The sequence below is a fragment of the Panthera leo genome, chromosome D2 (genome assembly GCF_018350215.1).
Source record: "Panthera leo isolate Ple1 chromosome D2, P.leo_Ple1_pat1.1, whole genome shotgun sequence".
NCBI classification, from domain to species: domain Eukaryota; kingdom Metazoa; phylum Chordata; class Mammalia; order Carnivora; family Felidae; genus Panthera; species Panthera leo.
Window position 1 is genome coordinate 75299393 of NC_056689.1, and position 26582 is coordinate 75325974.

At 38.3% G+C, this 26582-nt stretch overlaps 1 protein-coding gene across 7 annotated transcripts; it reads right to left on the reverse strand.

The window, feature by feature from the left end:
* Nucleotides 1-567: 567 nt before the first annotated feature.
* Nucleotides 568-22451, reverse strand: TIAL1 (TIA1 cytotoxic granule associated RNA binding protein like 1). 7 transcript variants are annotated; one of them, XM_042907874.1, is made up of 13 exons: nucleotides 22247-22451; nucleotides 21523-22177; nucleotides 14545-14641; nucleotides 9409-9558; nucleotides 9124-9178; nucleotides 8883-8970; nucleotides 6913-6988; nucleotides 5639-5747; nucleotides 5230-5325; nucleotides 5045-5129; nucleotides 4689-4812; nucleotides 4207-4346; nucleotides 568-3377 (listed from the first exon to the last, which is right to left on the reverse strand). In XM_042907874.1, exons 2-13 carry the CDS (start codon nucleotides 21552-21554, stop codon nucleotides 3251-3253), a joined length of 1179 nt encoding a protein of 392 aa, XP_042763808.1. In that variant the 5' UTR covers nucleotides 21555-22177; nucleotides 22247-22451; the 3' UTR covers nucleotides 568-3250. The 7 variants fall into 7 exon arrangements, with proteins under 7 accessions (XP_042763808.1, XP_042763811.1, XP_042763807.1 ...); XM_042907877.1 differs by lacking the exon at nucleotides 22247-22451 and adding an exon at nucleotides 19315-19396 and having other exon boundaries at nucleotides 21523-21578; XM_042907873.1 differs by having other exon boundaries at nucleotides 21523-22451.
* Between the last annotated feature and the right edge of the window lie 4131 nt (nucleotides 22452-26582).

Here is a 26582-nt window from a genome sequence, read left to right on the forward strand (position 1 = left end):
CTATTTGGACACGGTAAGTAGGACGCTTCATTACTACACATAGAATTCGTTATTTAACAAAACCTGCTCGTTTGGGCCACTTAAGAGAAGGCTTATATAAGCTAAAGTCTAAATCATTTTTGCATCTTTCCAATGCATACTAAAAAGATGTAAAATGTATTCAGTGGAAGCCCAAATGCTGATTTTTAACTAAGAGGTAAGATTTAATTTGAGCATACTTGCTGGAAAAGTGTCTGTAGACATTTTTTTCTGTTTGTGGAGTGCAACCTTTACTCGTGGTAAAACAATGGTTTCCATTGTCTGGGGATTCTAAATTAATGGAACTTAATTAATATTCAGTAGAGCACACATTTTTAGAAAAATGCAAATTTCTATTACTCCATATCCAGAAATTAAATTTTAATTCAACAAAGCTAATGGGACTTTTGACACTTATACAGAACACAGAAATAGATCCTGAATATATGTGTATTCCATACACCTTACTAATAACTTGAGACAAAATTGCTTATTTCATGGCAGCCTGGAAGGAATGATTAAGTAATAAACGACAATAAGAAAAGCCACTTATCATAGAGTCTAGTCTTTATTGAAAGACTTACTTCAACTGTGGTTTACAGCTTTGGCTTATGTTGGCCAGTCATTTTAGCCTCTCACTGCCAGCGACATAAAAATCAAGTGGGAATGGCATGGGGGAAGTGCTAGGAGAGAGCTTATTAGAGCAAAGAAGATGGCAGTCAGAAACACATCACCAAAATAAATCTCAGAATCATCAAGAAATAAACATTTTCTTGCACGCCAAAGAATCTCTGCATTTTAATGAACATGGAAAAGGCAACGATTCTTAGGCTTAAACTGATCAAGATAGCACTGACTTCACTGTTATAAAATAGACTTGAGTCTGTGTTAGCTTGACAGTTGTTTTAAAATGGTGCGTTTCATTTGGATAAGTAGCTTTGTATTTTAAAAACCATTTAATATGAAATAACTTCCATTAAGTGAACTGATCATGAAATCTTTCTCTCTTTTGGATTGAGACGAAGGACACTTCAGTAATATGTTTACTATGGCGATATAACTAGTCTGGGTAATTTTATTAAATCAGAATATACAACCAGGAAACACTGCAGCTACATGGAGCTGATATTGCAAAAAAGGTATTTAATTTACTGGCAGACCAAAAAAGGCGAACTGAGAATATTGGTATATTAAAAAAAAGTCTTCAGTTGTTCAAGTTTCACATATATTCAAGAAATTTTAAACTAGGAAGCATAATTGATATAATGTGAGTGTTCTCCTTATAAAATATAAAGTAACTTTTCCGTAACATCCCCCAAGGACACTAGCCATAAACAAATAATAAGGGTAGATTTTATACAGAAGAGTGTCACAGGACTCCTGCGGTTAACACTAAAGTGCCGTAACAAATCTGGCCCAACGATGAGCTTCAGACCCTGCAAATATTCACGTTCAATACATTTGACTGTTCTCCTAAATGGGGGAAGAAGACAAATAATACCAAAAGTATTGTGGTCACCAATTTATAAAACCATTGTTATTTTAAAGCTAGTTGTAAGACTTCAAAAGTTTAAAAAATAGTCATTTGTGGGTATTAATTGCATCTTACCACGTAACTGGTAAGGGTTTTCTCATCTTGGTGCCCAGGCCTCAAAGCAGCATTTCAAACACACTGCCTAAACATTTGCACCCTCTAGCTGTCAGAAGTCAAATACATACGATTTTACCTTGGGATAGAACTTTGAGGCTGATTTTATCCACATAGCCTGAAAAACACCCCAGAAGCAAACTTCAGTCTTCCATATCTACCTAACTGGTTCGTTTACAAGCTCTGCACACATACAACTCAGCCTCTGCTCAGGCTTGTCATCCCATGCACACGACCCACAAGGAAAACAAGTTAAATAAAAATAAAAGTCACAACTCTGTGTACTACTTAAGCTGAATATCCAATTATAAATTGGTACATCAAACTGTCTAAATAAGATGTTTTAGCAATCTTGTTAAAAAAATTCTTGGGCAAAATATATCTAGTTTTAAAAAACACCCCAAGATTTTTTAAAAACACTTGTACTATACAACTTATAGGAACCTTGAAATAGGTTTACAAGGTTTTAATTAAGGTATTTACATACCAAGTGATGTAAAGAAAAAGAAAAAGAAAAAAAAAAAGAAATCTAATTTCCAATGACATTTTAAAATGTACTAATGCATCAAAGATCAAAGATTTGTATGAAATTAAAATTAAGGCCTTTTCTGTATAGTAATTTGTATAATTTTAATTTTACATAGTAGCCAACCTTGGAAGTGTCAGTCTTAAACATTCTTATCAATCCATTGCATTCAATGCAGTGGAGAGTGTGAAGTGTTACTTCAAATAATTACATTGCTGCTACTTCTATGTTGAAGCATGCTTTTTAAACACTGTAGTTATTCAAATATTTACAATGTATATCATTTTAACTTCATGTAAAAGCACAAGTATGACTGTCTGATTTTAATACAAACACCATACTTGGAATTTCCCCCCAAAATGAAATGTAATTTACTACAATTTTAATAATCAACACTTTTTAAAGTTTTAAAAATATGTCTTAAATGTGGACCACCAACATTTGCTCAAGTAACTCAGATAATGCTGTTCCTTATTTAGCTTGAAAATTTCTTTATCAGTCTGGCTTCGGTTTCTTTAGGCATAAAGTATTTCCTCCAAAGCGACTCCAAAATCATGCAATTTCTTCCAATATCACACTTTTTTCCTGCTGACTTCAAATGTGGTCCACCTCAAGGGAGGGGAGGGGAGTATCAAGGTTCAGGATGAACTTATGTGTGATTCCCAGTTTTTCACGATCCTCCCTTTTTTTGCTCTTTTAAAAACACAGTGAGTTAAAATACTGAACAGCAAGATAAAAATGGAATAGTATCTAAGAATCAAAACGTATTACCCATTTCTCCTATTATATCAAAATTTGTAGTCAGAATTGTCTTTATTGACTTTATTTTAGTTTTTGTACACAAAGAAAAATCATGTTCATATCCATCATGAACAAAAACTTAAAAAGGCAGAACTAGAAGACATGTGTCCTTCACCAAAGCAAAGCTGTGCTAAAGGTTCCAAACATTTCAATTTTTAAAATAAATATTTTCATTTTCCGATGTCTACTTTCATGTCTTCAGAGTGTCACAGGAAACTGAAGCTATCATGAATTACAATTTTGTTTAGAGTCCCAGCTCACTGTGTTTGGTAACTTGCCATACCATATCCAGCTTGGTTAGGAGGAGGTATTACAGGGGGAGGAGCTTGTCCTTGGGGAGGCTGAGCACCAAATCCACCCATCCAAGCAGCAGAAGGTGATTGACTTGGGGGAAACAAAAACAAAAACATCTTGAGCAAACAAAAGAAAAACTTATCTATACATTTATACAAAAGTCAAGCAGAGCCTAATCACAGAATAGACAACAGGAAATCAACACACCTACAACAAAGAGCAAAGAAAAAGTGATACGCATCCACGTATATAGAATACATATCCCAGGATTAGTCTTAAACTTTTGTTAAGATAATCACAACTTAACACAGTAACTTCTCTGAAGAATATCTCAAAACTCGTATTTATAAACTGACAGATCATCTACCTATCCTGTATTGCAAACATGGGACATCAATTTAAGAAATTTAAAAAACACAAGTTCATGTTGGAAAGAGAAGAAGGAACGAGTCAAAAAAAGATCTGGGCTGGCCTGGGAAAAGGTGCAAAGGACCGACCTACTCTATGAACAAACAGGGGACAAAAAGGAAGCTACTTTGTATCACATAAACCTCTTAAGACTTCTCACACAAGCCAACAGACATAAATCATTAAATTTCTGAACACATCTAGGCAAAGACCTTTTCCACGCAAAAATTAACAAGGAGATAAAATAGATTAGAAACGTCAGTGAAGTTCTACCAACTGCTGACAGAGATGATAGGACACACCAAATGTTACCCCAACCTTCCCTTTCACCTACATAATAAAAAGCAAATGTTTAGCACCATAATCACTACTTGTAAGGTTTCTATAAGGCTTATAACGTCAAACAGTCTGATGAATTTACTTTAAATAGATTCTCCCTAGAAAAAGACACTTTTTATCTCTTTTGTCAAAACCGGATCTGTTTCTACACTGGAAAAACCCAACTACTCACTCTACTCCGAATCCTTGCTGGTTCCATGGTTGCCCGTATACTCCGTAAGGCGGGACTTGCCACCCATTTGCCATATACTGTCCGTACTGCTGTGGGTTTCCATAAACCTGGCTCCACTGGCCCCACTGGCTATAGTCGACCTAGGAAAAAGCAGAGCACTGTTTCAGGGGCTAAGTAAGAAACACAGGATTTGAAGAAAGTGGGAGACAAGGAAGAGAAAAACTAAGTAAGCACCCTTATGTGAATAGGACTCTGTTATTTATCATTGTCTAAGTTTATTGGGGTGGTGACACCTGTGGAAAGAAAGTATTAAGATTCAGTTAATACCGCAAAATAATCACTTTTGAAAAAGCATTAATAAAATCAACTGAAAGCAGCTATAGGCTTTTACTTTCTGTTTGTTTATTTTACAGAGTTTCTAAAGCTTTTATGTAGATATGTAAGACGGAAACCTTAAAAAGTGCTGTGAAAAATCGAATTACCTGTTGGAAGTTTTTAGTCATATCAGGAGATTCTTTACCCCAATAGCATTTAACAACATGTCCTTCAATAGTAGTGCCATTCACCGAAACAATGGCATGGGCCGCACTTTCATGGGTTGAAAATCTAAAAGAGGAGGATATGAGGTTTTTGTCTTTTTTTTAAAGAACTTATTTAACACAGTAAATAATAGAAAGTCATTAGTTCCTATCTGTCAACACTTGGTGTAGACAGAACTTGAAATAAGTTCTACATTGCAAAGAAGTACTAAAGTAACAAACACTGACGCCTGAGGGGATCAAAGCATGTAACTGAAAGGAACAGGTCAAACAGGAGTACCCTGTAGGTAGGATTTTACCTGACAAACGAATAGCCTTTCTCTGGAAAAACTCTTATTTCCATAATTTGTCCAAATGGCGAAAAAGTCTGTCTCATAAGCTGATCTGAGAAACAAAAACACACAAATAAAATACTTAAGGCTCAGGACCCCGGTACGACGATGCAGCCCCGCAGAGAAGGGGAGGCGACAATCACACACTGTACCTGTTAACCCAGAGGCAATTCCCCCACAGTACACAGTACAATTTTTTGGACTTGACTGGTTTACTACATCTTCAAATCTCAACTGCTTAGTGTTATCTATATGCAGAAAGGAAACAAAAATGTTGATTGTACATGGAGTATAAAACGGATTACGACATACTGTTAAGATACGCCTCACTGGGCGAGAAAATACAATTTTTTTTCTTGACACTATGATTTGATCTATAAAATCAGCTGGTTCACTGCTCCAAATATACTAATTACCAAAGCCCAGTCACTATCAGAAAATTAAATTCAAGATGAAATGAGGCTTACAGTACTAATTTAAATTTTAAGAAATTAAGACCACGCTAATTCATGATTTTGTGACATATCCGTAATCTTAACATACATAGTAGACAAATCTTACTTTCTTGTGTACTTTTAGGTGCAGGTGGTTTACGTGTGGCCCAGTTGGTTCTGATCTGACGACCACCCAACCACTGACCTCCCATATGCACAATTGCATTTTCTGCATCCTACAGAGAAAGAACAGAAAGAAAGAGTAATTACAGACACAGAAAACTGTGGTATATAAGACTCAGTAAGATGAAATAAAATGCTGGCACTGCTGGATCCAATAAATCTTTTCAGTAAATGAATTCGCTAAGCACCCTAAGTATACAAACCTGAACTAATATCACAAAACAATGATCTGAACTTGGGTGAATACATAAAAACTATCTTTATTCACAGCTTTCAAATTACAGCATTTTTAAGCATTAAGGGAGCATAACTGAAGCATCGTAATTCAAATACATGAGGAAAAATCATAATCGCACGGACTACCAAAACAGGAGAAAGCAGGACTCCCACAACACAGAGCTGTTCACAAATATCTTAATTTAGTGGTTGATCTGAAATGTAACTTTTACCGAAGAATATACAGAAACTCTAATATTATGGTCTAAATTACCTACCCCCAAAAAATCTACATTCTAGTAGCAACAGATTATGGCTGTGACACAAGCCTGAAAACTCATCTTCAAACAGAAGATTTCTGCATTATGATTCAGAATGCTGCCAATAAAGCTGAGTTTAATTATCACAACTAATGTAAATATGAATCTAAGCAAAGAAAGAATGCAACTCCTATTCTCTGTCTTGCTGCTTCAGCCACTTTGATAAAACGTAGGTAATTTAAGTTGCTGAAACGTCTAAAATGTTAATACCAAAGCCTGCTTTATTATTTGATCTTACACTCAGTGCAAATGCTTAGATATTTTGGTAACTCTTTCTTAAAGAATTTAGTTTTCTTTTCCATAATCTGCTATAGTCATTAATATCCTAGCTACAAAAGGATGAATAATTTAAAAGTTAAAATGAAGATTTTCATGGTTCAGACTAAATATAATTTAACTTCCCTCCAAATTCTGAGATGAGCTCGTATGTCCTAGTCTTGAGCCTGACTTCCAACACGTCCTACCTTTACCAATGCATAAATGCAACTGCAGTAATACTCTTCCTTAAAATCAGTCTATCTTTTTCCAGTATTTATTTCCAAGAAAAAATTATTCTCTACTACTAAAACATACAAAATTACACCAAAAAAACCTATGGCAGTCAACATCTAAAAATATTCAAGATTCAGAATAATTAACGACTAAATTTTTTATTAAATTTACATTAAGTTGAAAAACATACCAGTTTGTTATAAAAAGATACAAAACCATAGCCTTTGGATTTTCCAGTTGCCATGTCTTTAACTACTCGGGCATCCCTGTGAAAAGAAGCACAGCTAAATGAGGGAAGTAAGAGTCATCCTCAAAATAAAAACTAAAAGGAACCACACACACTGTATTGTGAGCATTTTTTTAAATAAAATTCCAGTTAGCCCTAATTAACTACTGCCATTCCTGAACTCTCCCTAACGCTTCTTTACCTGTTAGAAAAAAGCAGTAAGACAAAAACATGTAATAAACATGCAACCTAATCAAATAGCCTGCACTTTCTAAACTAAATGCTCAAATTTGAAGATTAATAGGAACAATAGTTTCCTTTTCTAATATTCTATTGGCTAGTGTCCTCTAAGGTTTACTGGCTCTATAAATTACTGTAACAATGCTAACTACTTTACCATGCAATCTCTAAATAGTTAAATGTCTTCTGCCTAGTGATACAAAATATATGAAATATTAAAAAATTGAAAAAGAGGTAAAAATAGGAATTAAAAAGGCATACATGGCCTGTTAACAGATTTCTTTATTTTTCTTGGTCAATTCTCTATCATCATTTTGGAGTTTGGGCAGCTGTAAATTTTGAAAAATTGACATTTTCAGAAATTTAAGAAAGGAGAATAAAAAACTAACAACAATGCTAAGCACACCAGTACGAAAACAACAAATTTACACAGAAATTTTAGTGAGTAAGTTAAAATGATTGGAAATATAGAACTCCACTGAATATAGAATGTTAAAATGTAAATACTAAAATATGTATATATAAATAATGTATAATAAGAATAAATAGAAATGAGAAAAAAATCTACAACTGAGTTCCAGTGTGCACAGTTCCTTGCAGTTAGCCTTCAAGATCCTGTCCATTCTTATGAGCAATTCTGCAAAATAACCAGAATGCTATTACTTTTAATTGTGACTTGGACTTTAGAAAAACTGCAGGTCTCAGGTATAAATAAAGATTGAAAAACAGCAACCTGTATTATTTTTTATATTGATTTTTAAAACAGTACTACTTACCACATTTAAAGATTAAAAAGCAAAGCAAATATCAAAATAGAAAATTAAGAATTAAATCTTTCTTTCAAATAAATCTATAGAACAACAAATTGTATACAGAAAAGTATTGTTGTTCTGAGTTGAAACACATTCCTGTAAAGTAGTACTACAACGTTTAATTTAAATCTACAGGAAGTACATAAACATTACACGAATTTTAATCAGAAAGATAAATTGTGATAAACATTTTATAAAACTTATAAAACCACTTTTAATTTTCCAATATATTTGATCATGTAACACATAGTGAAATTTGAGCATTAACTTTGCTAAAAATCAAACCACATTTGGGCCCTAACTAGCAGAATCAAATACCACTAACAAAGAAACATCTACTAATTAATCCCACATTTATGGCTCAGACAATGAAACATTTTAATATTGTAACAGTACTACTTTTGAGTTAAAATATTAAAACACATTTATCATTATAATTAAACATGTACATTTCCAATTCAACCACAATATACCCAAGGATTTACCTACTTTTCCCAATTTATAATTCCTTCTATAAAAATTTAATACACAGCATACATCACATTCACTTTTGGTTAACCACCAAACTTTAAAAACATTTGACAGAAAGTTGGACTTTATAATAGGCTTTACCACCCAAACATCTGCTTCAAAGATAACAAACAGAATCACTTAAAAATTTTTAACATATTATACACAGGATTAGATGAAAACAAGACCCCAAAACACTGAAATGACATTAACATTTTCAACAACATCTACTAATCAAAAAAACAAAACAAATCAACCAACAAACAAAAAAAATCACACTAACTAGGGAAAGAAAATCTTAGTTCTGGTACAAGTTAATCATATACAATTGTGCCTATCACTACTGAATATAGTATTGATTGTGATACTTACGATATTTTACCAAAGGGGGCAAATGCTGATTTGATATCTTCTGTTGTAATTTCTGGACTCAAATCCCCAACAAACACGTGGAAGTGATCTGAAATCAAAGCATTTGGTAATCAAATACTTAAAGTCAGCTCCTAAGCCTTTTTCAGGTAACACTAAGGGAAGAGAAACCCTATTTAAGCTGGTAGCGCTGCCGGGATAATTTGAGAACTCTTCCACAGTGAAATGCAGCAGAAGTACTTACTGGAAGTATCTTTTTTCTGGCTACTTGGTGTTGTTGCCCAGTTTACTTTGACCTCCTAAAAATAAAGATTATATTTAATACAATTATTAGGCACGTCATTATGAATTATAACACTTACCACTTATTAAATCACTGATAATTTTTGTAAAAACACTAGGCTGAATAAAGCAAAACCATCACTCAGCACAGCTGAATATTTGTTTAAAAACTCGCTAAAAAAGAATACAAGCTAATTCGCCATGCAAATATACACACTTGTGAGGTGCCATCATTCTGTTATCTTACCTTTCCCAAAATTTTTCTCCCATTCATAGCAGCTAATGCAGCAGCTGCATCTCTGTGTTCATAAAATTCCACAAAGCAATATGGGTCATTGCTTGTATGCTGCAAAACAGAAAATCCAACAGAAGAGTTGACCCTTCTGCTATCGGGTTGCTGAGAAGAAAATCCAGGAAAAAACATTACTGACAGCTAGGAATGTACAAGGTGAGATTGCATCAGCTTATGAAAGCCTAACACTTATAAAAATAAGATTTATAGCTACACCTGACTTTGCACCTCAGAATACTGTTGTACGCAAATAGAACCAACTGAGCGCTATAGAATCAGGATTATCTCTGTTAAATCAAAATACAGAATGCTGGTGAAATACGTTCAATATAAAACAGAAGTTTATATTAGACCAAACAAAACCTTAAGTTTAGATCTGAGATAAGGACCACTCCTTACCACTGCTCTTCTCTCTCCCAACATTATTCCCAAAAGGATGAATTCTATTTATGTATCATAATCCTTCCTAAACTATATCCATGCCAAAAAAATATATATATATATATGTGTATATATATATATATATATATATATATATATATATATATATATATATATATATAAATGAACCAACTTTACAAACTTTATTCCTGATTGAAACTAGGATTTGTAGTACTACACACGAGGAGATGAGATTATGTATTTCTTTTCTGGATAAGGAATGAGAATAAAAATGGAAAAATTTCACATTTATAACCAGCTATTGAAATGAACTCCCCATCTTTCAAAATATCCTAACGAACAGGAGACTCTATTTAGTCTTCAAAGACCAGAAAAATATACTAGTAATCAAGAAAAGAATTTCTGAAAGTATGTCTTAATAAGATATGCCAAGACAAAGCTACAATTTTTAATCACAGAAAATAAGAAATCTTTATTAAATATGTTCTACAACATTATGCTTGAAAGTAGTTGGCAAATAGACATTTATAAAGACAATGAGAAAGTATTACCTAAGTTATAGCAACTTTATAATCTAACAGCCAAAATGGAAATGAATTTTATAAAACTGCAACCTACACTGAAGAGCCGCAAAACCGTACAAACACATTTCTGCATAAGGCTAAAGCATTCATCACTGTTCAATGTAAAATGCCCTAAAAAATTAATACTATTTAAAACATGGAATTCTAGTTGCACTTACAAGGGGTACAAAATACCAGATAAAATAAAGATCTTTTCAACAACCACTGTTTTTCATTCCAGGAAAGTTTTAGAAGAAAAATCCAAAATAAGACGTCTAAAACAATAGTGGCGAAGCAACCAGAAGGCATTTCCTTGAGGGAAAAAAAGTGTGATCATTAATACTGACAAGAAAACTATGGGCTCTCATACAAAATCCTATTGTCGTAGCCATGTGAACTCCGTTCTTAAGAGGTACAGAAAGGAAATGGGGAAAAGATTCCAAAGAAAAACATGCATTTAAATTCCTCTTATAAAAGAGTTAACATTTACTGGTAACATTCATTTGTAGAAATGATTTAAAGGTAAACAGCAAGCTAAAACTATGCTATTCAATTTTTCATTTTACTCCCATCTCTTCTGCCCTGATGGTCTTTAATGAAAACACTGGTAATTGTAGCAAAACGTACAGGGGTCCAATGGTAGATCCATAACAACATAAGGCTTTAGTAAATTAGCCTACTTCTGCAGACTGACTTCAAGCTTATCTACCTAGTAGCAGGCCAACCCCATTCAATGTATGAACTATGCATGTGTACACACACACACACACACACACACACACACCACACTGCCTTTCATCTAAGATACCACCGATCTGTCACAACCCAACTGTCAGAGATGTTAAAATTTTTTAGCCTTAGAATCACTAACATTACATTATAGTATATGGAGAAACCTAGAATCTAAGATAAACACTATCTAAAGTAAAAGACCATAAAACTAAAGGAAAAGGATTTTTCACATACTAAAATGGAATCTACGAAAAGAAAAATAAACGCCTACATAGTCAGTAGTACAATTCATGCTCTTTGGAAACTTCCCACCTATGCCACCAAGGGACACTCTAAAAAAATCAACTATGTCCTTACCTTAATTAGTATTGTCACCAATTTTTGTTGGATGACATAAATGTCAAGACAGAGAAATAATGAGACTTTACAACTATCTACAAGTCTGAATGTAGGAGTAGTAGAATATGGATGAATTATAAAAAGCCATTTCAAATCCCTCTCCCCTCAAATGGCTGATTGTGCACACAGTTTAAAAAGGGTACTATTAAATATTTATCAAATGTTTCTCCAAAATCTGCTAGTGACTCTTTCCACTTTCTCATACCCCATTCTCTCCTGAACCCACTCCAGTCAGCTTCCTACCCAACCAGGCCAATGAACCTTTGTGCTGAGCCCACCAGCGACCCTTCTGCCACCTCTATGATCCTTTTTCTGTCCTCATCTTGACTTTCAAGCAGAACTCAAAACAGCTAACGACTCTTTCTCCCTTAAATATTCTAGTTTAGGTTCCACATAGCCTCTTGGTTTTCTGGTTTTCTCACTTGGAGGATCTTTCAGAAGGTAGTTTTCCCCCTTCACTCAAACTCTGAACATCACCCTAAATGCGGAGATGCTCCAAGCACTTGGACCTGAGCCACCCGACTCTTCTCCATCAGCAAGTACTCTCTGCAGATCCAGCAACCAGATCTCATCTGGTCCCACAGGTTCAAATACCACTGCAAGCTCGTATCATCAGCACTGCTCTTTCAGTTTCTCCAACTACCTACATATAAAGTCCATTTATTTGTCTAACATGCACACCTTCAATTTAACACTGCCAAAACAGAACTCCTGATTCCCACCACTCCCCTCACCCATCCTGTGCCTCCTCTGACCATGCCCATTTGAGCAAACGAAAACATTACCATCCACACAACTGCAAACAAGAATCTTAGTGTCTTTCTTGTCTTCCTTCCCCATATGTCCCCGCCACCAATCCAGTCCTATTGATTCCACCTCCAGTTATATTCCAAACCTACCTATTTCTATTTCTACACCTACCACTTTACAGACAAGCCCCCATCATCTCTTACCTAGGTGAGTGAAATAAACCCAGCTGGTTTCCCTCCTTCCATTCCTGTCCCCTACAATCCATTCTCCACGACAGTCATTCTCCAAATAATTTTAAAAATGCAAATCAGGGGGTCCCTGGGTGGCTCACTCGGTTAAGCATCCGACTTCAGGTGTTATCTTGTGGTTCGTGGGTTCACGCCTTGCATTAGCCTCTGTGCTGACAGCTGAGCCTGAAGCCTGCTTCGAATTCTGTGTCTCCCTCTCTCTCTGCCTCTCCTACCCTCATGCTCTCTCTCTTTCAAAAATAAACAAACACTAAAAAAAATGCAAATCAGAGTAACTCCTTACCCTTCTTAAGACTCCACCATAATCAGAATAAAATCCAAACTGTGTGCCACGGCCTGGAATGCCCCAGGTGGCTCCAAACGCTGCCTGCCTGCCTCTTTACTCTCATTTACCACCACTTCCCTCCACTCCCCAGGCTCCAGCCATCCTGGTCTTTGGTTCCATGAACTCACCAAGCTCATTACCAGCTCAAAGCCTTTGTATCTGCCATTCCTTCTGCCTCCGGCTCTTAACATAGATGGCACCATCTCGTTATTCTCATCTCAGATCAAAGACGTGACCTCTTCCCTTACCACCTACCCTATATTAGCACCAAACCTCCAATCCCCATACAGACCTATTTTATTCTCTTCATAGCTTTTATCCCTAAATGCAACTATCTTGTTTACTTGCTTTGTGAATATTCTCAATGTATATGAACTCATGGGAGTCGCCTTTATCTGGCTCTCCACTGTATCCCCAGCACAAAGTAAATTTTTGATGAATAAAAGGATGAATGAATGCAGGAATAAATAATCAAACACAAGAAGTAAAGAAGAGATACCAGAAGAGAATGATGATTATTATTAGTTAAGAAAGAAGACCAAAAGGCCAATTTGCTTTACTGGTTTTTCAGAGTTCCCCTTGCAGGGCATACACGAACTCCTGGGCACAGCTTCTGGCCCCTGCCGAACACTCCTGCCTCATCTCCTGGCATTTTTTCTGACCAATCTCCTTTGGAAGGCCAGCCATGCTAGGGTTTCTACCTTCCCACTTCCTATCAAAGTACTCCTGTTCCCTCTGTCCACCAGGCTGGATCGATGTTCTTCTCTCACCCAGAATCCCTTCCTCTGCTATCCTTCAGTTTCAGCCCGGACATGGACTCCTCCCAGAAAGCCTCCCCTCACCCCAGACCTTACCGGACCTCGGTGCTCCCACAGCACTTGAAGCTGCCTACTTCCACAGCATTTATCATCCTCTGTCATTAGTGCCTGTTAACTCCTCTGTCTCCCTCATTAGGTGGTAAGATTCTACGGGGCTAAGAACTGTCTCATTCATCACTGTATCTCTAGCACTTACCAGAATGGCTGGTACGTAGTACACAGTCTAAAAAGTGTGTGGGTGAATAACAAAAAGGAAGACAAGAACGAACTGAAACACAAATCTTTGGGCACTGCTACACAGTCTTAACCAGGAAAGTATGAAAAGAAAGTTTTCTTTGCAAAAAGGGAAAGAATTCTTGCCCTAACAGTTTAATTCCAATCTGGGTAAAGCTACTCAGTTATTAGTATTTATTAAAGATGCTCAAGATGCGTGGTGCCGCAGCATACACGTGAGGGGCTAATGTGCTCCCACATACACCGGTTCCTAACCTTTACGTGTGTGTTTTCTGAATCCGTAACATTCCCACCGGAAGCGTATGCAATGTCACCTAGTTTTTCAACACTCTGAGATAAGCTCTAACAACTTTTACAAGCGGAATCACTTGATGACAACTATATCCTGAAGAATGACCATGTGAGAGGAACAGCACACAAACTTTGTCCTCTCAAATAAAACTCCTTTCTAAACCTAGTCTGTCAGCCAAGTCAAAGTAATAAGTCAACACAACAAACGTGACCCTCTCCATCAGAATAAGTGAGGCTTAAAACGGTATTTTTAAATGATACTAATCAACTCATGTATTTCAAAACGGTAAACATCATGCTGTCAGCACATGGAACTGGGAAGATCTTACCTCTGTTATCATTTTACAGCTTTTACAGGGTCCAATCTGACTGAATAACTGAAGTATAAGGACTTCTGTCACATCTCTGGAGAGGTTACCTACGTATCTGTTCAAGAAGAAAAGAGTACATTATCAGCAATTTCCTTTCAGCTCTGGCTCTAATGCATTATCATTTAACTCAACACCTTTTATTTCATTGTAACTTCCTGCCTTCAATAACATTTTTCCAATTAAGCCTGATCCTATGAAAGTTAAGACTAACCCTTATTTAGGAAAGCAGCAATTGTTCTCAGGCACTAAATTAGGCCAGTAAAGCACCACTTCACACGTTTATAAAAAAGAAACCAGTGTTACTTTGCATACCCCAAAAGCCTATTATTCTGTAACCTATGTATCATTTTCTCATTTTATTTGTTAGAAGAAAAATAATAAAAATTTAAACCAGTCTCAAAATAACTACAATTTCTGGATGTAAAACACAGTTCAAAATGTGTGTGTGTGTGTGTGTGTGTGTGTCTGTCTCTCTCTTTCACACACACACAAAATACCAAAAATACTGATTGATTATAACACCTGATCGTAAAGAGATATGAAACTTAAGGTGAGTTTATCTTAGAACCCCAACTAAAGCAATTACACAAACAAAGAACAGAATAAAGGTTAGAGCAAAACAGAGATTGGAGGGCTTTGTTCTGTCTTGCTAAATAAGATTTATTGATATGTCTTCACTGTTTTATTGAGGAAAGCAGGGCAAAATCGTAAAATTTCCTAATCTAAAATATATCAGAAGCAATAAAATACATCTTTATATAGATAACAAAGCAAATATAAGATTTCTTCAGAAGTTTGGAGAAAATTAAGACAAATCTAGGTAAACTTATACTATTTAAAAACTTGGGATTATTTGTTAAAATTACAAATTGAATATATGTATTTTTTATAAGAAATTCTGAATACAGATAAACTCAAAAGAAAGGACCACCACCACCCAGAAATGACCACCGGGTTTCTCTTGTCCCATGGATTTATATTAATTTAGCTTAATAAACTGCCAAACTTGTAAGTGTTTCTGGTACTTGGTGTATAATTCCTAAAACTCACATCTGTTATGAACAATCTCATAAACCCAACAATACTTATAAAATTTAACATAGTTTCTCCTGGAAATTAAAAAGACATAAGTTTTATTTTCCTAACAATAATATATAACATCTGGAAACTGAGTACTGAGACCAAAATAAGCCTTGCATCTATGGTTACCATATTAAATACATAACTGCTTTAAGCTGGAACATTTTGAAAAGGAAAAATAAACTGAGAAATTTAAAGTGTAAAAAAATTATCTGATTAAGAATGAATAGCAAGAGCGCCGGCCGAGGTAGCTCAGTCAGTTAAGTGTCCGACTTTTGATTTCAGCTCAGGTCATGATCTCACAGTTCATGGGTTCGAGCCTGTGTTGGGCTCTGTGCTGACAGCAAGGAGCCTGCTTGGGATTCTCTCTCTTTCTCTCTCTGCCCCTTCCCTCCTCTCTCTCTCCCTCTCAAAATAAATAACATTAAAAAATAATAATAATAATGAGTAGCAATTCAATGAGTTCAGCTAAGAATTTTCATTGCAGTGGGTACTTACATGCTCTAAAACTGAAACACAAGTCCAATGTTACTTAAGCAGAAAATTAAACCAGGGACAAACTGGTTTAGGTCTACTATGCCATCTTTTTCTTATAATTAAAGTAGAGCAGACCTATCGGTAGGCCATGGAGTGACATACTTTTTCCAGCAGTAGCAAAAGGTTATACGATTATAAGCTCGTCAGACAACTGCCTATTCATTTTTAACTCATAGGGGTTTGTGAGCCTGTATCCAGGGAATAATTTCTTTTTGTACAAGGTAGAACTATCTATAAAGAAAATGAACAAGTGACCGTGGTCTCCTAAATGTTATATTCATTTAACCTAAAGTGCTAGCTAGTTCGTTTCTAAGAGAATACAAGAGGAAAGGATAAAACTGATTTTCACATACTGACACTAATAACGAAGTTAACAGAATCACCATTTTAATATAATAAAATTTAAATAACTTAAACGGTTTTAAATTTGCGTTACTGTTTATACATTGATTTGTTAAGAAAAAACTGCATGGGCATTAATTACCTTCCACACCTAACAGTCACAATTAAAGCTGTTACTGCTTAATAGGATTTTTATTCCACATCAACATCTTTCGAGTGAGTTATACATTTTGAAGAATTCTAGGGGCACATTTAGATACAGCAATTTACATTTCAAGCACTGATGCCAAAGAGCAAAATGGTAATCTAAGTTTAGAATGTCATGAAATACAGTAATTCAGTGTTCAGGTTTCCTACTTTTTAAATATCTCCACTAAAAGTTCAGTGGTAAAGCAGCAAACTAAATTCCAAACACTAATATAAAAAAGGACTTCCATGACAACACATAGAACACCTTAGTTTACCAGGATAAAAAGGATGTAATTCATCACATAATTTCACCTAAATTTCACCCAAATCTCAGACTGCCTTCTCCTTTACTCGAGTTCTATAACTCATTCATTTGCAGATGCCTTCATCCTTCCTAATACTCAATAGGGAAACTTCCTATAGCTTTTAAAATACTGTAGTACACAGCTTAAGTACCTTGCATTATCGTAAAATTTTTCCCAAAATAAATACTAACAAAAATACTTAAGACAGATGTTCAACACCTGACCTGGAAAGAAAATCATCTCTTGGCAATACACTGAAATGGTATCTTTTCTCTTTCTAAATTATAGTTTCTACACTTCATTTTCTTTCTGTTCTGGTTAAGAAGTAGTCAGTGTATTCTAAAGTTCCAAGTGTTTAAATACATACATAATTTTTACTTGAAGAACTTACAAAATAACAGAAAAAGACAAACGGCTCAAATTCTTGTATTGAGGTCAATACAAAGAGTAAACACTTAGAAAATTCCAAAACAATTTTTTACTCAAGAAAAAAGAAAGGCATACCTTAGATCTATTTTGTCTTCTATGAACAGGAACTGTAGGCACTAAAGCACTAAAAATGGAAAATGATGCTTTTATCCCTAACATAAGGGTTAAAATCCAATTTGAGACCAGAGACTTGGCAGTTTCACTGCAGGCAAAAGTTCACATTGCCAAACTACTTCCTATGTCCAACTGGGCAGAATTTTAAGTTAAGATCATGCCTTTTCAGAAGACTAATCAAACTTCTTCAACACTGAACATGTTCTCACTCTGAAGAGTTACCAAGGTTGAAATTAATTACATGCACTTTTACACAGGCTACCTATGGCTAAATTTCCACGAAAGTAACATTTTTGCTTTTGTTCTTGGCAAGTTCCTATATGAGAAGATTTTATAACAATATCCTTCAATGGGCCTCTAAAGAACGGATCAATTTGTCAGTATTGCATTTGAGGAAGAGGCACAGGGGAGGAAAGGTCCGGGGCAGGGAGGGTGGGGGGTTGTCCAAGTGAACTGACCACTACATAAGGGATAGCAGCACACATACACACACATTTTAAAGAGACAGAGAATATGATTAAGTCGAACAAGGTGCTTAATTACAGTCACAATATAGCCAAATCCATTGTATAGCTAGTCAAATTTATAACAGGATCTAATAGTTTCTTCTGCTATTGCCCTCAGATGTGCAGATTATACTCTAAATCACTGCTCTATTTCCTCCTTTTTTGACAGCCTCTAACAAAAAGAAAGAACAGCCTTAAAGGATGGCATTGCATAACACGGTGTAATCCCAGATCCACAATTCCGACTCATTTTGGTGCATTAGATAAATGAAGGAAGTTAATTAAACTATAATAGAACACCATTATAATTTAATGTTGTATTATATATTCAGATATACCATGGATGAAATCACTGCACTCAAAAGCTACCCACAACACAAGCCTGAAACGTGGGTCCAACACCAGATTACACAGCATGATCTCATTTGTTTTTTTAGATCACAAGTTATCCCATACATATAACCCCAAGATAAATGTCAAATAAGAACAAAGAACATCAGAAAACAGACCTTTAAAGGATAAATAAACTTTAGGCTGAACATCATCAAAGCAATTCTATACCACTTTAAATACCATCAAATAAATTAGTAATACTGTAGGTAATGAATATTTAAAGACCTACCTAGGCTATAAACACCATATTGTTTTCTGATGATAGAACCATATGTCTTAGCTTGTGTGTGTCTGCAGGAAAAAAACCTCACTAGTAACACACAGGCATTTTAAGGAAACAGTTTAAGATAAGTTTTGTTAAGAGTACATTCTTTTAAAACATACTAGCCACTTGAAAACCTAACCCACAGATCACAATGTAAAATAAAAGAAGGATCTCCATAAATAAACAAAAAGAAATCCTACTAGATGTCAACCTCTAAAAGTCACGTTCAAAGTTTCCGTCATGTTACGTACACCTAAAACACTTTGAGGGGAATTATGTAAAATGAACACTTAGGAAAAAATAATATGCATTATTTTTATTAAAATCTGATAAAAAAAAATCCCAATTCCGAAACCTTTGCTTTTATCTCAAAATTCTACATATGAAGGTTTTTTTTTAACATAGGTTTTAAAAAAAAGGTTTTAAAAAAAGATATAAAAATCAACAGACCACACCATGTATGACAGTCATGTCTGCTCACAATTTTACATCCCTCAGGACTTAAAAAAAACAAACTTAATACTAATTTAATGAAAAGAAGTATAATCATTGTAAAATATTTGAGTACCTCTTGTGTTCCGGGCAGTGAACTAAGTGCTGCAGGGGTAAGACCTAGGAAGATGTAGCAGTCCTTGTCTAAAAAAAAAACCCTTCCCATAGAGAAGAGTGGGAGAAGGAAAAAGGAAGACAGAACAGTAAACATGTACTAGCATACAAGTACAACTAAGCTCAAGAGGTTTCTTTACTCACATGTACACATGTCACATATTCTTAGACAACTGTAAACAAAGATGACTTAAGTGTGTTTCAGAGAAACAAGAGGATATTGGAGAAAGTAGAGGTAAAAAATAAGTGACAAAGTTAGCTCGTTAGTCAACTGAAGAAGGGTCCAAGGTCTGAGGGAGACGAAAAGGCAAATGCAGAGATAGTTATGGGAATTAAAGGTAGTGAAATGGCATATTATTTAGCCTGACAAAATCAGGAATTCCTCTTCACAAGGAACATATAGATACAGTTAATGAGTGCGCTATGAGAATTTACCAATTATTCAGTAGCTATTATGATGCAGTGATGACATTTCAGATGTTTAGATTCAATGTAACTTGTATCTTTGTTAAATACATGCTGGCTGGGCACTAAATCCAGCTTTCCCAGATGCTTCCATCAAAGCACACATGGCTAAATATCCAGCCTTGGCTTCAACAGATTTTAAAGGGCAAATTTCAAATTGTCCCAATTCTCTCTTTTCTGGGAAAAAAAGGTTGGAAATGGGAGACAGCACAAAACATAAATATAAAAATTCTCCTAAGCAGGCTTTTCACTGAAGCATTCGATGGGCTAAAGTTGGCTGTGAACTCTCAAAACAGGATGGCAAATACTTTGGTGAGACATTAGAAAAATAAGATTACAAAGAGTGCAAGCCCACCCTCCCTCAGGTCCCCCCCCCCCCAAAAAAAAACGAAACAACAAAACCCAAACCAGTATCAACATCGTACACAGATATCTGTCTTCTTTACTATCTTCTCTACTTTGGTAGAAGAGATGAGAAGCTAGTCAGACTTCCTAAGTACCCATCCACCTTCATCTATTCCCCAAAAAGTAATTTCCCCAACAGACAGCAGAGCCAAGTGGACTATGATCATATCAATACTAGGCAGAGGCAAAAGAAAACAAAGCAGTGATCTGACTCCTTGTACTGGAGGTAGGTGTGCTGAGTTTCCAGAGGCTAGGAAAACCGAAGGTGCCCAACTGAAACACTGATTTAGAAATTACTCAGACTTTTTAAAAAATGTAGAAAAAAGAAAGGAGTGCCACACTATCCGGAAAGGAATGCAAATGCTGAGTCATCACTCTTCATTAGGAAAGAAAGGAAAACTGGAACAAGCGGTTGGAAGATGAAATTCATTCATTAGATCGGGCTTCAGGTAAACAAGCAACAGCAAGATAGAAGAAAAAGCGCTCAGAAGACACACATCGAATAATGGGTAGACATCATTTTATCCAATTCTGAAGGTCTCAAAGCACAAAACAGATTAGGAGGAGGCAACACCAAAAGAGCAAAAGCAGTTTAACAACTGGTTGTCAGTGTAGCGTAGGTAGCGCTCAAAGTAAACTTCCAAGAAGGGAAAGATGCTCCGGTGGCAAGAGGCATCCCTTTTGCACTTCAAAAGTAGCGGGCGCTTTTCGAGTGTCTCTGACAGCGTGGGCGGGGGCACGTGGGGCAGAAAAAGAGAAGGGACTTGAGTGGAGGAAGAGTGTCCAGCTCCCTCGGAGAGCTTAGCTTGGGAGAAGAGCTGGGAGCGATGTAGCCGGGGACGTGCAGGGCGAGTGGTAATTCCTCGGGGCCCGCCGGGCACGAGTCTGCGGTCCCACCCCCGGTCCCACCCCCACCCAGGCCCTGCCCCCGTGGGGACCGGCAGCTCCCGGCCCAGTCCAGGGCCCCCACAGCAGAGGGGGACCAGGAGCCCTCCCTGGCCTGACAGCCCCTGACGTGCAGAAACCCGGCCTAGGAAGCGCGTGCAAAGAAGGGCGCGAGAGAAAAAGGTCGAAACAAACCCCAGACCCCAGGAAGCGACTGTTTGGGGGAAGGGAGGACTTCCTTCCCAAGGAAAAGGGGACAGAGGAGGAATGCACTTCGCGTCCGCGCCACCCCGGAATCCACCCCAGGAGCCGCCGCGAATCCCAGCTTCGGCCCGGCTCTCTTGCTCCCTCCCTCAGCGTCTCCCGCGGTGCCCGGGCCTCTCGGCGTCTGGCAACCCCCATCTCGGGTACTCACAGAGTCCGGGGCTGCCCGTCGTCTTCCATCATGGTGGGTGCGACGGAGCGATCCCGGGACAAGGGGGAGGGCAGGGCTGGGGAGGGGAGGGGGTGGGGAGGAAGGGGAGGGGGGCTCCGGGCACCGGCTGGGGACAGAGGAGAAGGCACCAAACCCTGCTCTCGGGCTCTCTCCCCCCAGCCCGCTCCGGACACTGCGCTCCAACCAGGAGGAGCAGGAGGAGGAGGAGGATGAACAAAATGGCCACCGCCACCAGCCAGGCAGGAAACGGGGCAGAGCGCAGGCGCGGCCCGCCAGGTCACCGCTCAGGCCAGCCGCGACGGCCTGTAAATGGGATAACTGAGTGGGGAGAAAAACGGGCCGCTAAGGAAACCCTGTGCCCAGTCCCGACGAATCACGTCGTCGCTGTGCGCCTGCTGGCCGGCTGAAGCCCAGCCAGCTCAAAAACAGATCGAGTGAAAAGGGAACCGCCGTGAAGCTGAAGGTTCTGGGAATTGTGGTCCTGGAGAAAGAGGGAAGCACTTCTCCAGAGGACTTCTGGGAGTTGTAGTCCACAGGAGACGGACACCGCCCGCAGCGCCCTGGGTCGCGAGGAAGAGACTTCTGGGTAGTGTAGTCGTAAGTGAGGACGTGCGGCGACCAGGAAGTCGGCGTGCTGGAAGGAGAGGGAGAGAATAAAAAGCGTCGTTGACAGGCGGGGAAAAGGGATGGGAAAAATGCTGACCGGAAAGTAAACTACAAGTCCCAGAGTGCCTCGTGCTGGAGGCTGGCCTAGGACTGCTCTAAGCATGTTAAGGCCCTTCAGTTGGCTCAGCTTGCGCGACTGCTCCGCCTTCGTCCAGCCTGAGAGCGGTTTCTTCAACTGCGTGTGAAGCAGTGCTTTGGCTCCGCGTGGTGTGTGAGCCGGCAGGCCCTTCTAGCGGTGCTCTACTCATCAAAACAGCCGATCGGTGGACATCAACCGCCGACCCGCGCGACGGGCTGGAGGGGCCGGGGTGGACCTCGGGTCCGAGCTGAGCTGGGAGCCGCGCTCGCTGGGTCCCCTCGGGCTTCCCGTGGTCGGGTCCTGTCTTTTCGGCATGTTTTCCCGCAAATAGGTATTCCTAGCCTAGGTAGGCTGTTTGTAGATTGCTTTGTAAGTTTACAAGGTTTCCCCATCCTTTATCTCATCGGATAAGAGGGCAAGAAGAGCAGTCCTCCATTAAAATGACTCGTCGAGCCAGTGTAAAGTACAGTGATAATGCCCTCCAACCCCTTATTTAATTCTTGGAGTTGAAAGAAATATTTGGGCAGAGACGTGCACAGACTTAAGGTGGTGTTTGCAGATACCGATCATGTACACAGAAAAGGAAGTCTTGCTTGAGGATGGAGGGAAACTGCCTCTAGCCCTGTAGAATTTTTCCCCCCAAAACAGTTCATGGGTGCGCTTCCATCCTCTCCCCCCAGCATCTTAAGGAGAATGTTACTGAGTTTGTATCAGCTGTTAGGGAAGGGTGGTAGTAAAGATTTATTTTTCAGCCTGTTGCCCGAGCCTGAGGGTCGCAGTTGAACAGTGCCTTAAGAGTTGGCTCTGCCAGCTGTACTGAGGAGGAGGGGGATTTGAACCTGGAAGGCTTCATAGAAAGAGGAAGGAAGTTGAGCCCCTTAACATTCAGTGGGAATGGGATGCCTGGGTGACGCGGTTGAGTGGCCCACTCGATTTTGGCTCAGGTCGTGATCCTGAGGTCATGGGATCAAGCCCGAGCCTGCCTGGGATTCTCTCCCTTTGCTCCTCTCTTTCGCTTGTGCAGTCTTTCTCTCTTAAACAAAAAAAAGTGGGAATAGCAAAAAAGGCACAGAGGCCAGGATCTCAGGTTAAGGTATATATAAAGTATTTAGGGAGGGAGAAGAGGGGAAAGCATGGAGTAGGGGTCTTGAGAGCTTAGGGAGGTGGGCTTTATGGAATTGTGGTGTTCAAGATTTGTACCAGGCTGAGGAGTTGACCTTTGTCTTTCTGGAAATAAGGAGTTATTCAAGGGTTTTTGTTTGTTTTTATTGGACCTAGGTATAGGACTGGATTTATCATAATCCAATTAATCATTGATCCATGCCTAGCCCACTGTATTAGTTTCCTATTGTGGCCATAGCAAACTGAGTGCCTTAAAATAATAGGAATTTATTATCTTACAAGTCTGGAGGTCAGAAGTCCAAAATCAGTTCCAACAGGCTAAAATCAAGGTATTGGTAGAGTTGGTTCTTTCTGAAGTCTAGGGGAGAATGGGTTCCTTACTTTTCCCATCTTACAGAGGTTGCCTGCCTTCCTTGACTTTTGGCCTTATACACCATCTTCAAAGAGCATGGCAACGTCTTTCCTTTCTGACCTCTGCTTCTGTCCTTACACCTCTTTCTGACTGGTCTTCCTGCCTCCCTCTTTCACTCACAAGGACCCTTTGTAATTACACTGAGACAGGATAATCTCCCCATCTCAACACCTTTAATCACATCAGCAAAGCCCCTTTTCCCATAACACGTGTGTTGATTTTGGGGATTAGGACCTAGAAGTCTTGGGTAGGCCATTATTCAGCTTACCACACATAACCTACTTTTATTAATTTAGTTACTTTTAACCATCTAACAATAGCTGAGAACTCTCCACCCTAAAAGGAAGTATAAGGACAGCAGTTTACAACTAAATGTATGGTTTATGTACAACTAAATGTAGTTCCTGAGACACTAACTCATCCTCTTTACCCCCCAAACCAGGTTAACATAATCATGAATCTTTACCATTTCTTGTTTTCCTTTTTTATAAACTTTTATTCCATATATGTATTTATATGGAATACATATATATATATATATATATATATATATATATATATATATAAAGTGGGTGTATACAATGTATTTTTAATTGTTTAAAATGTAATTGCCCCCCCACCCCCCACCCAAAAAAAGGATGTGCGCACTACACACCTATTAGAATGGCTAAAATCCAGAACACTGACAACACCAAATGCTGGTAAGGATGCAGAGCAACAGACACATTCGTTGCTGGTGGGAGTGCAAAATGGTACAACCACCTTGGAAGACATTTTGGCAGTTTTTTACAAAACGAAACCATAGCTTCTAGGTATTTACCCAAATAAGTTGAAAACATATGTCCGCACAAAAACCTGCACGTGAATATTTATAAGCAGTTTTATTCATAATTACAAAATATTGGAAGCAACTAAGGTGTCTTGCAATACGGGAATGGATAAACTGTAGTTTATCCACACGATGGAATATTATTCAGTGAAAGAAAAAAAATGAGCTATCAAGCCCCCCAAAAAAACCCATGGGGCAATCTTAAATGCGTATTGCCAAGTGAGAGAAGCCAGTCTGAAAGGGCTACGTACTGTATGATTCCAACTATGTGCCATTCTGGAAAAGGCTTAAGTATGGACACTAAAAAGATGAATGGTTGCCAGGGGCAGAGAAGGAGGGGCAACAAATGGGTGGAACACAGGGCATTTTTTTTTTAATTTTTTTTCAATGTTTATTCATCCTTGAGACAGAGAGAGACAGAGCATGAATGGGGGAGGGTCAGAGAGAGGGAGACATAGAATCTGAAACAGGCTCCAGGCTCCAGGCTCCAAGCTGTCAGCACAGAGACCGACACAGGGCTCGAACTCACGGACTGTGAGATCATGACCTGAGCCGAAGTCAGCTGCTCAACCAACTGAGCCACCCGGGCACCCCTGAGCATGGGGGCATTTTTAAGGGTGGCAACACTATTCTGATACTGTTTGGTGGATCCCATAGAACTGTACAAGGCAGAGTGAATCCTAAGGTAAACTACGGGGACTTGAGTAAATAATAGTGTTCGTCAGTTGCAACAACTGTACCACATAAACACAAGATGGTAATAATGATGAGAGACTATGCCCTGGTGGGGGGGGAGGGTGTATTGGAACTTCGTACTTTCTGCACCATTTTTCTATAAACCTGAAACTCTAAAAACATGAAGTCTGTTACAAAGGGAAAAATAGGCCTTTGTATCCTTTCAAGGCCTTTTTTGCCTAGTATGATGTGTAAGATTCAGTTGTATCTTATGTATTTGGCTTTCATTTTCACTATCGTATGATTTCTAGTGTGTGAATCTACCACAGTTTGTCTGGTTTCTCATGGAAATGGACATTTGGATTACCTTTGGGTTTTTAGTATTATGGACAGCGCTGCGATGAACATACCTTACCTGTATGTGTCTCCTATTACAGACGTGCAAGAGCTTTCTTTGGTCTGTTTGGGTTTATACCTAAAGTAGAATTGTCCTGTCACAGGGGTATGTGAATATTCAGCTTTCAAAGATAATGTCAAATATCTTTTCCGAAGGAGCGGTACCGACTTGCACTGCCATTAGCATTGTGTAGGAGGTCTTAGGCCCGGATCCACATTCTCTTTAACGCTTGGTTTTGTCAGACATTTTACATTTTTATCAATCTAAGTGTGAGCTCAGTTCGGTCTTAATTTGCACGCACCTAATCAATAAGATTGAACATCTCTCCATATTTTATTAGCCACGTGTGTTTCCTCTTCTGAATAATGCCTGTTGATATCTTTTCCCTGTTTTTCTATGAGGTTATATGTGCTTTGCTCATTGACTTTTATGAATTCTCATGGTAGTTTTTTCTCAGTTACTTATACTGCAAAATCTTCTCCCAGTTTGTAAGTTGTTTCTTTCTCTTTATAAATCCCTTTAATGAACCAAAGGTCTTAATTTTAATTTTTTTAATGTTTATTTTATTTTTGAGAGAGAGACCGAGCACGAGCAGGAGAGGGGCAGAGAGAGAGGGAGACACAGGATCCGAAGCAGGCTCCAGGCTCTGAGCTGTCAGCACAGAGCCCAGCACGGGGCTCAAACTCACGGACTGCGAGATCATAACCTGAGCCGAAGTCGGACGCTTAACCAACTGAGCCACCCAGGTACCCCATAAGAGGTCTTCATTTTAAAGTGGTCGGATCCACTGTGTGTGTGTGTGTGTGTGTGTGTGTGTGTGTGTGTGTGTGTGTGTGTCTTTTAAGAAATATTTCCTTTA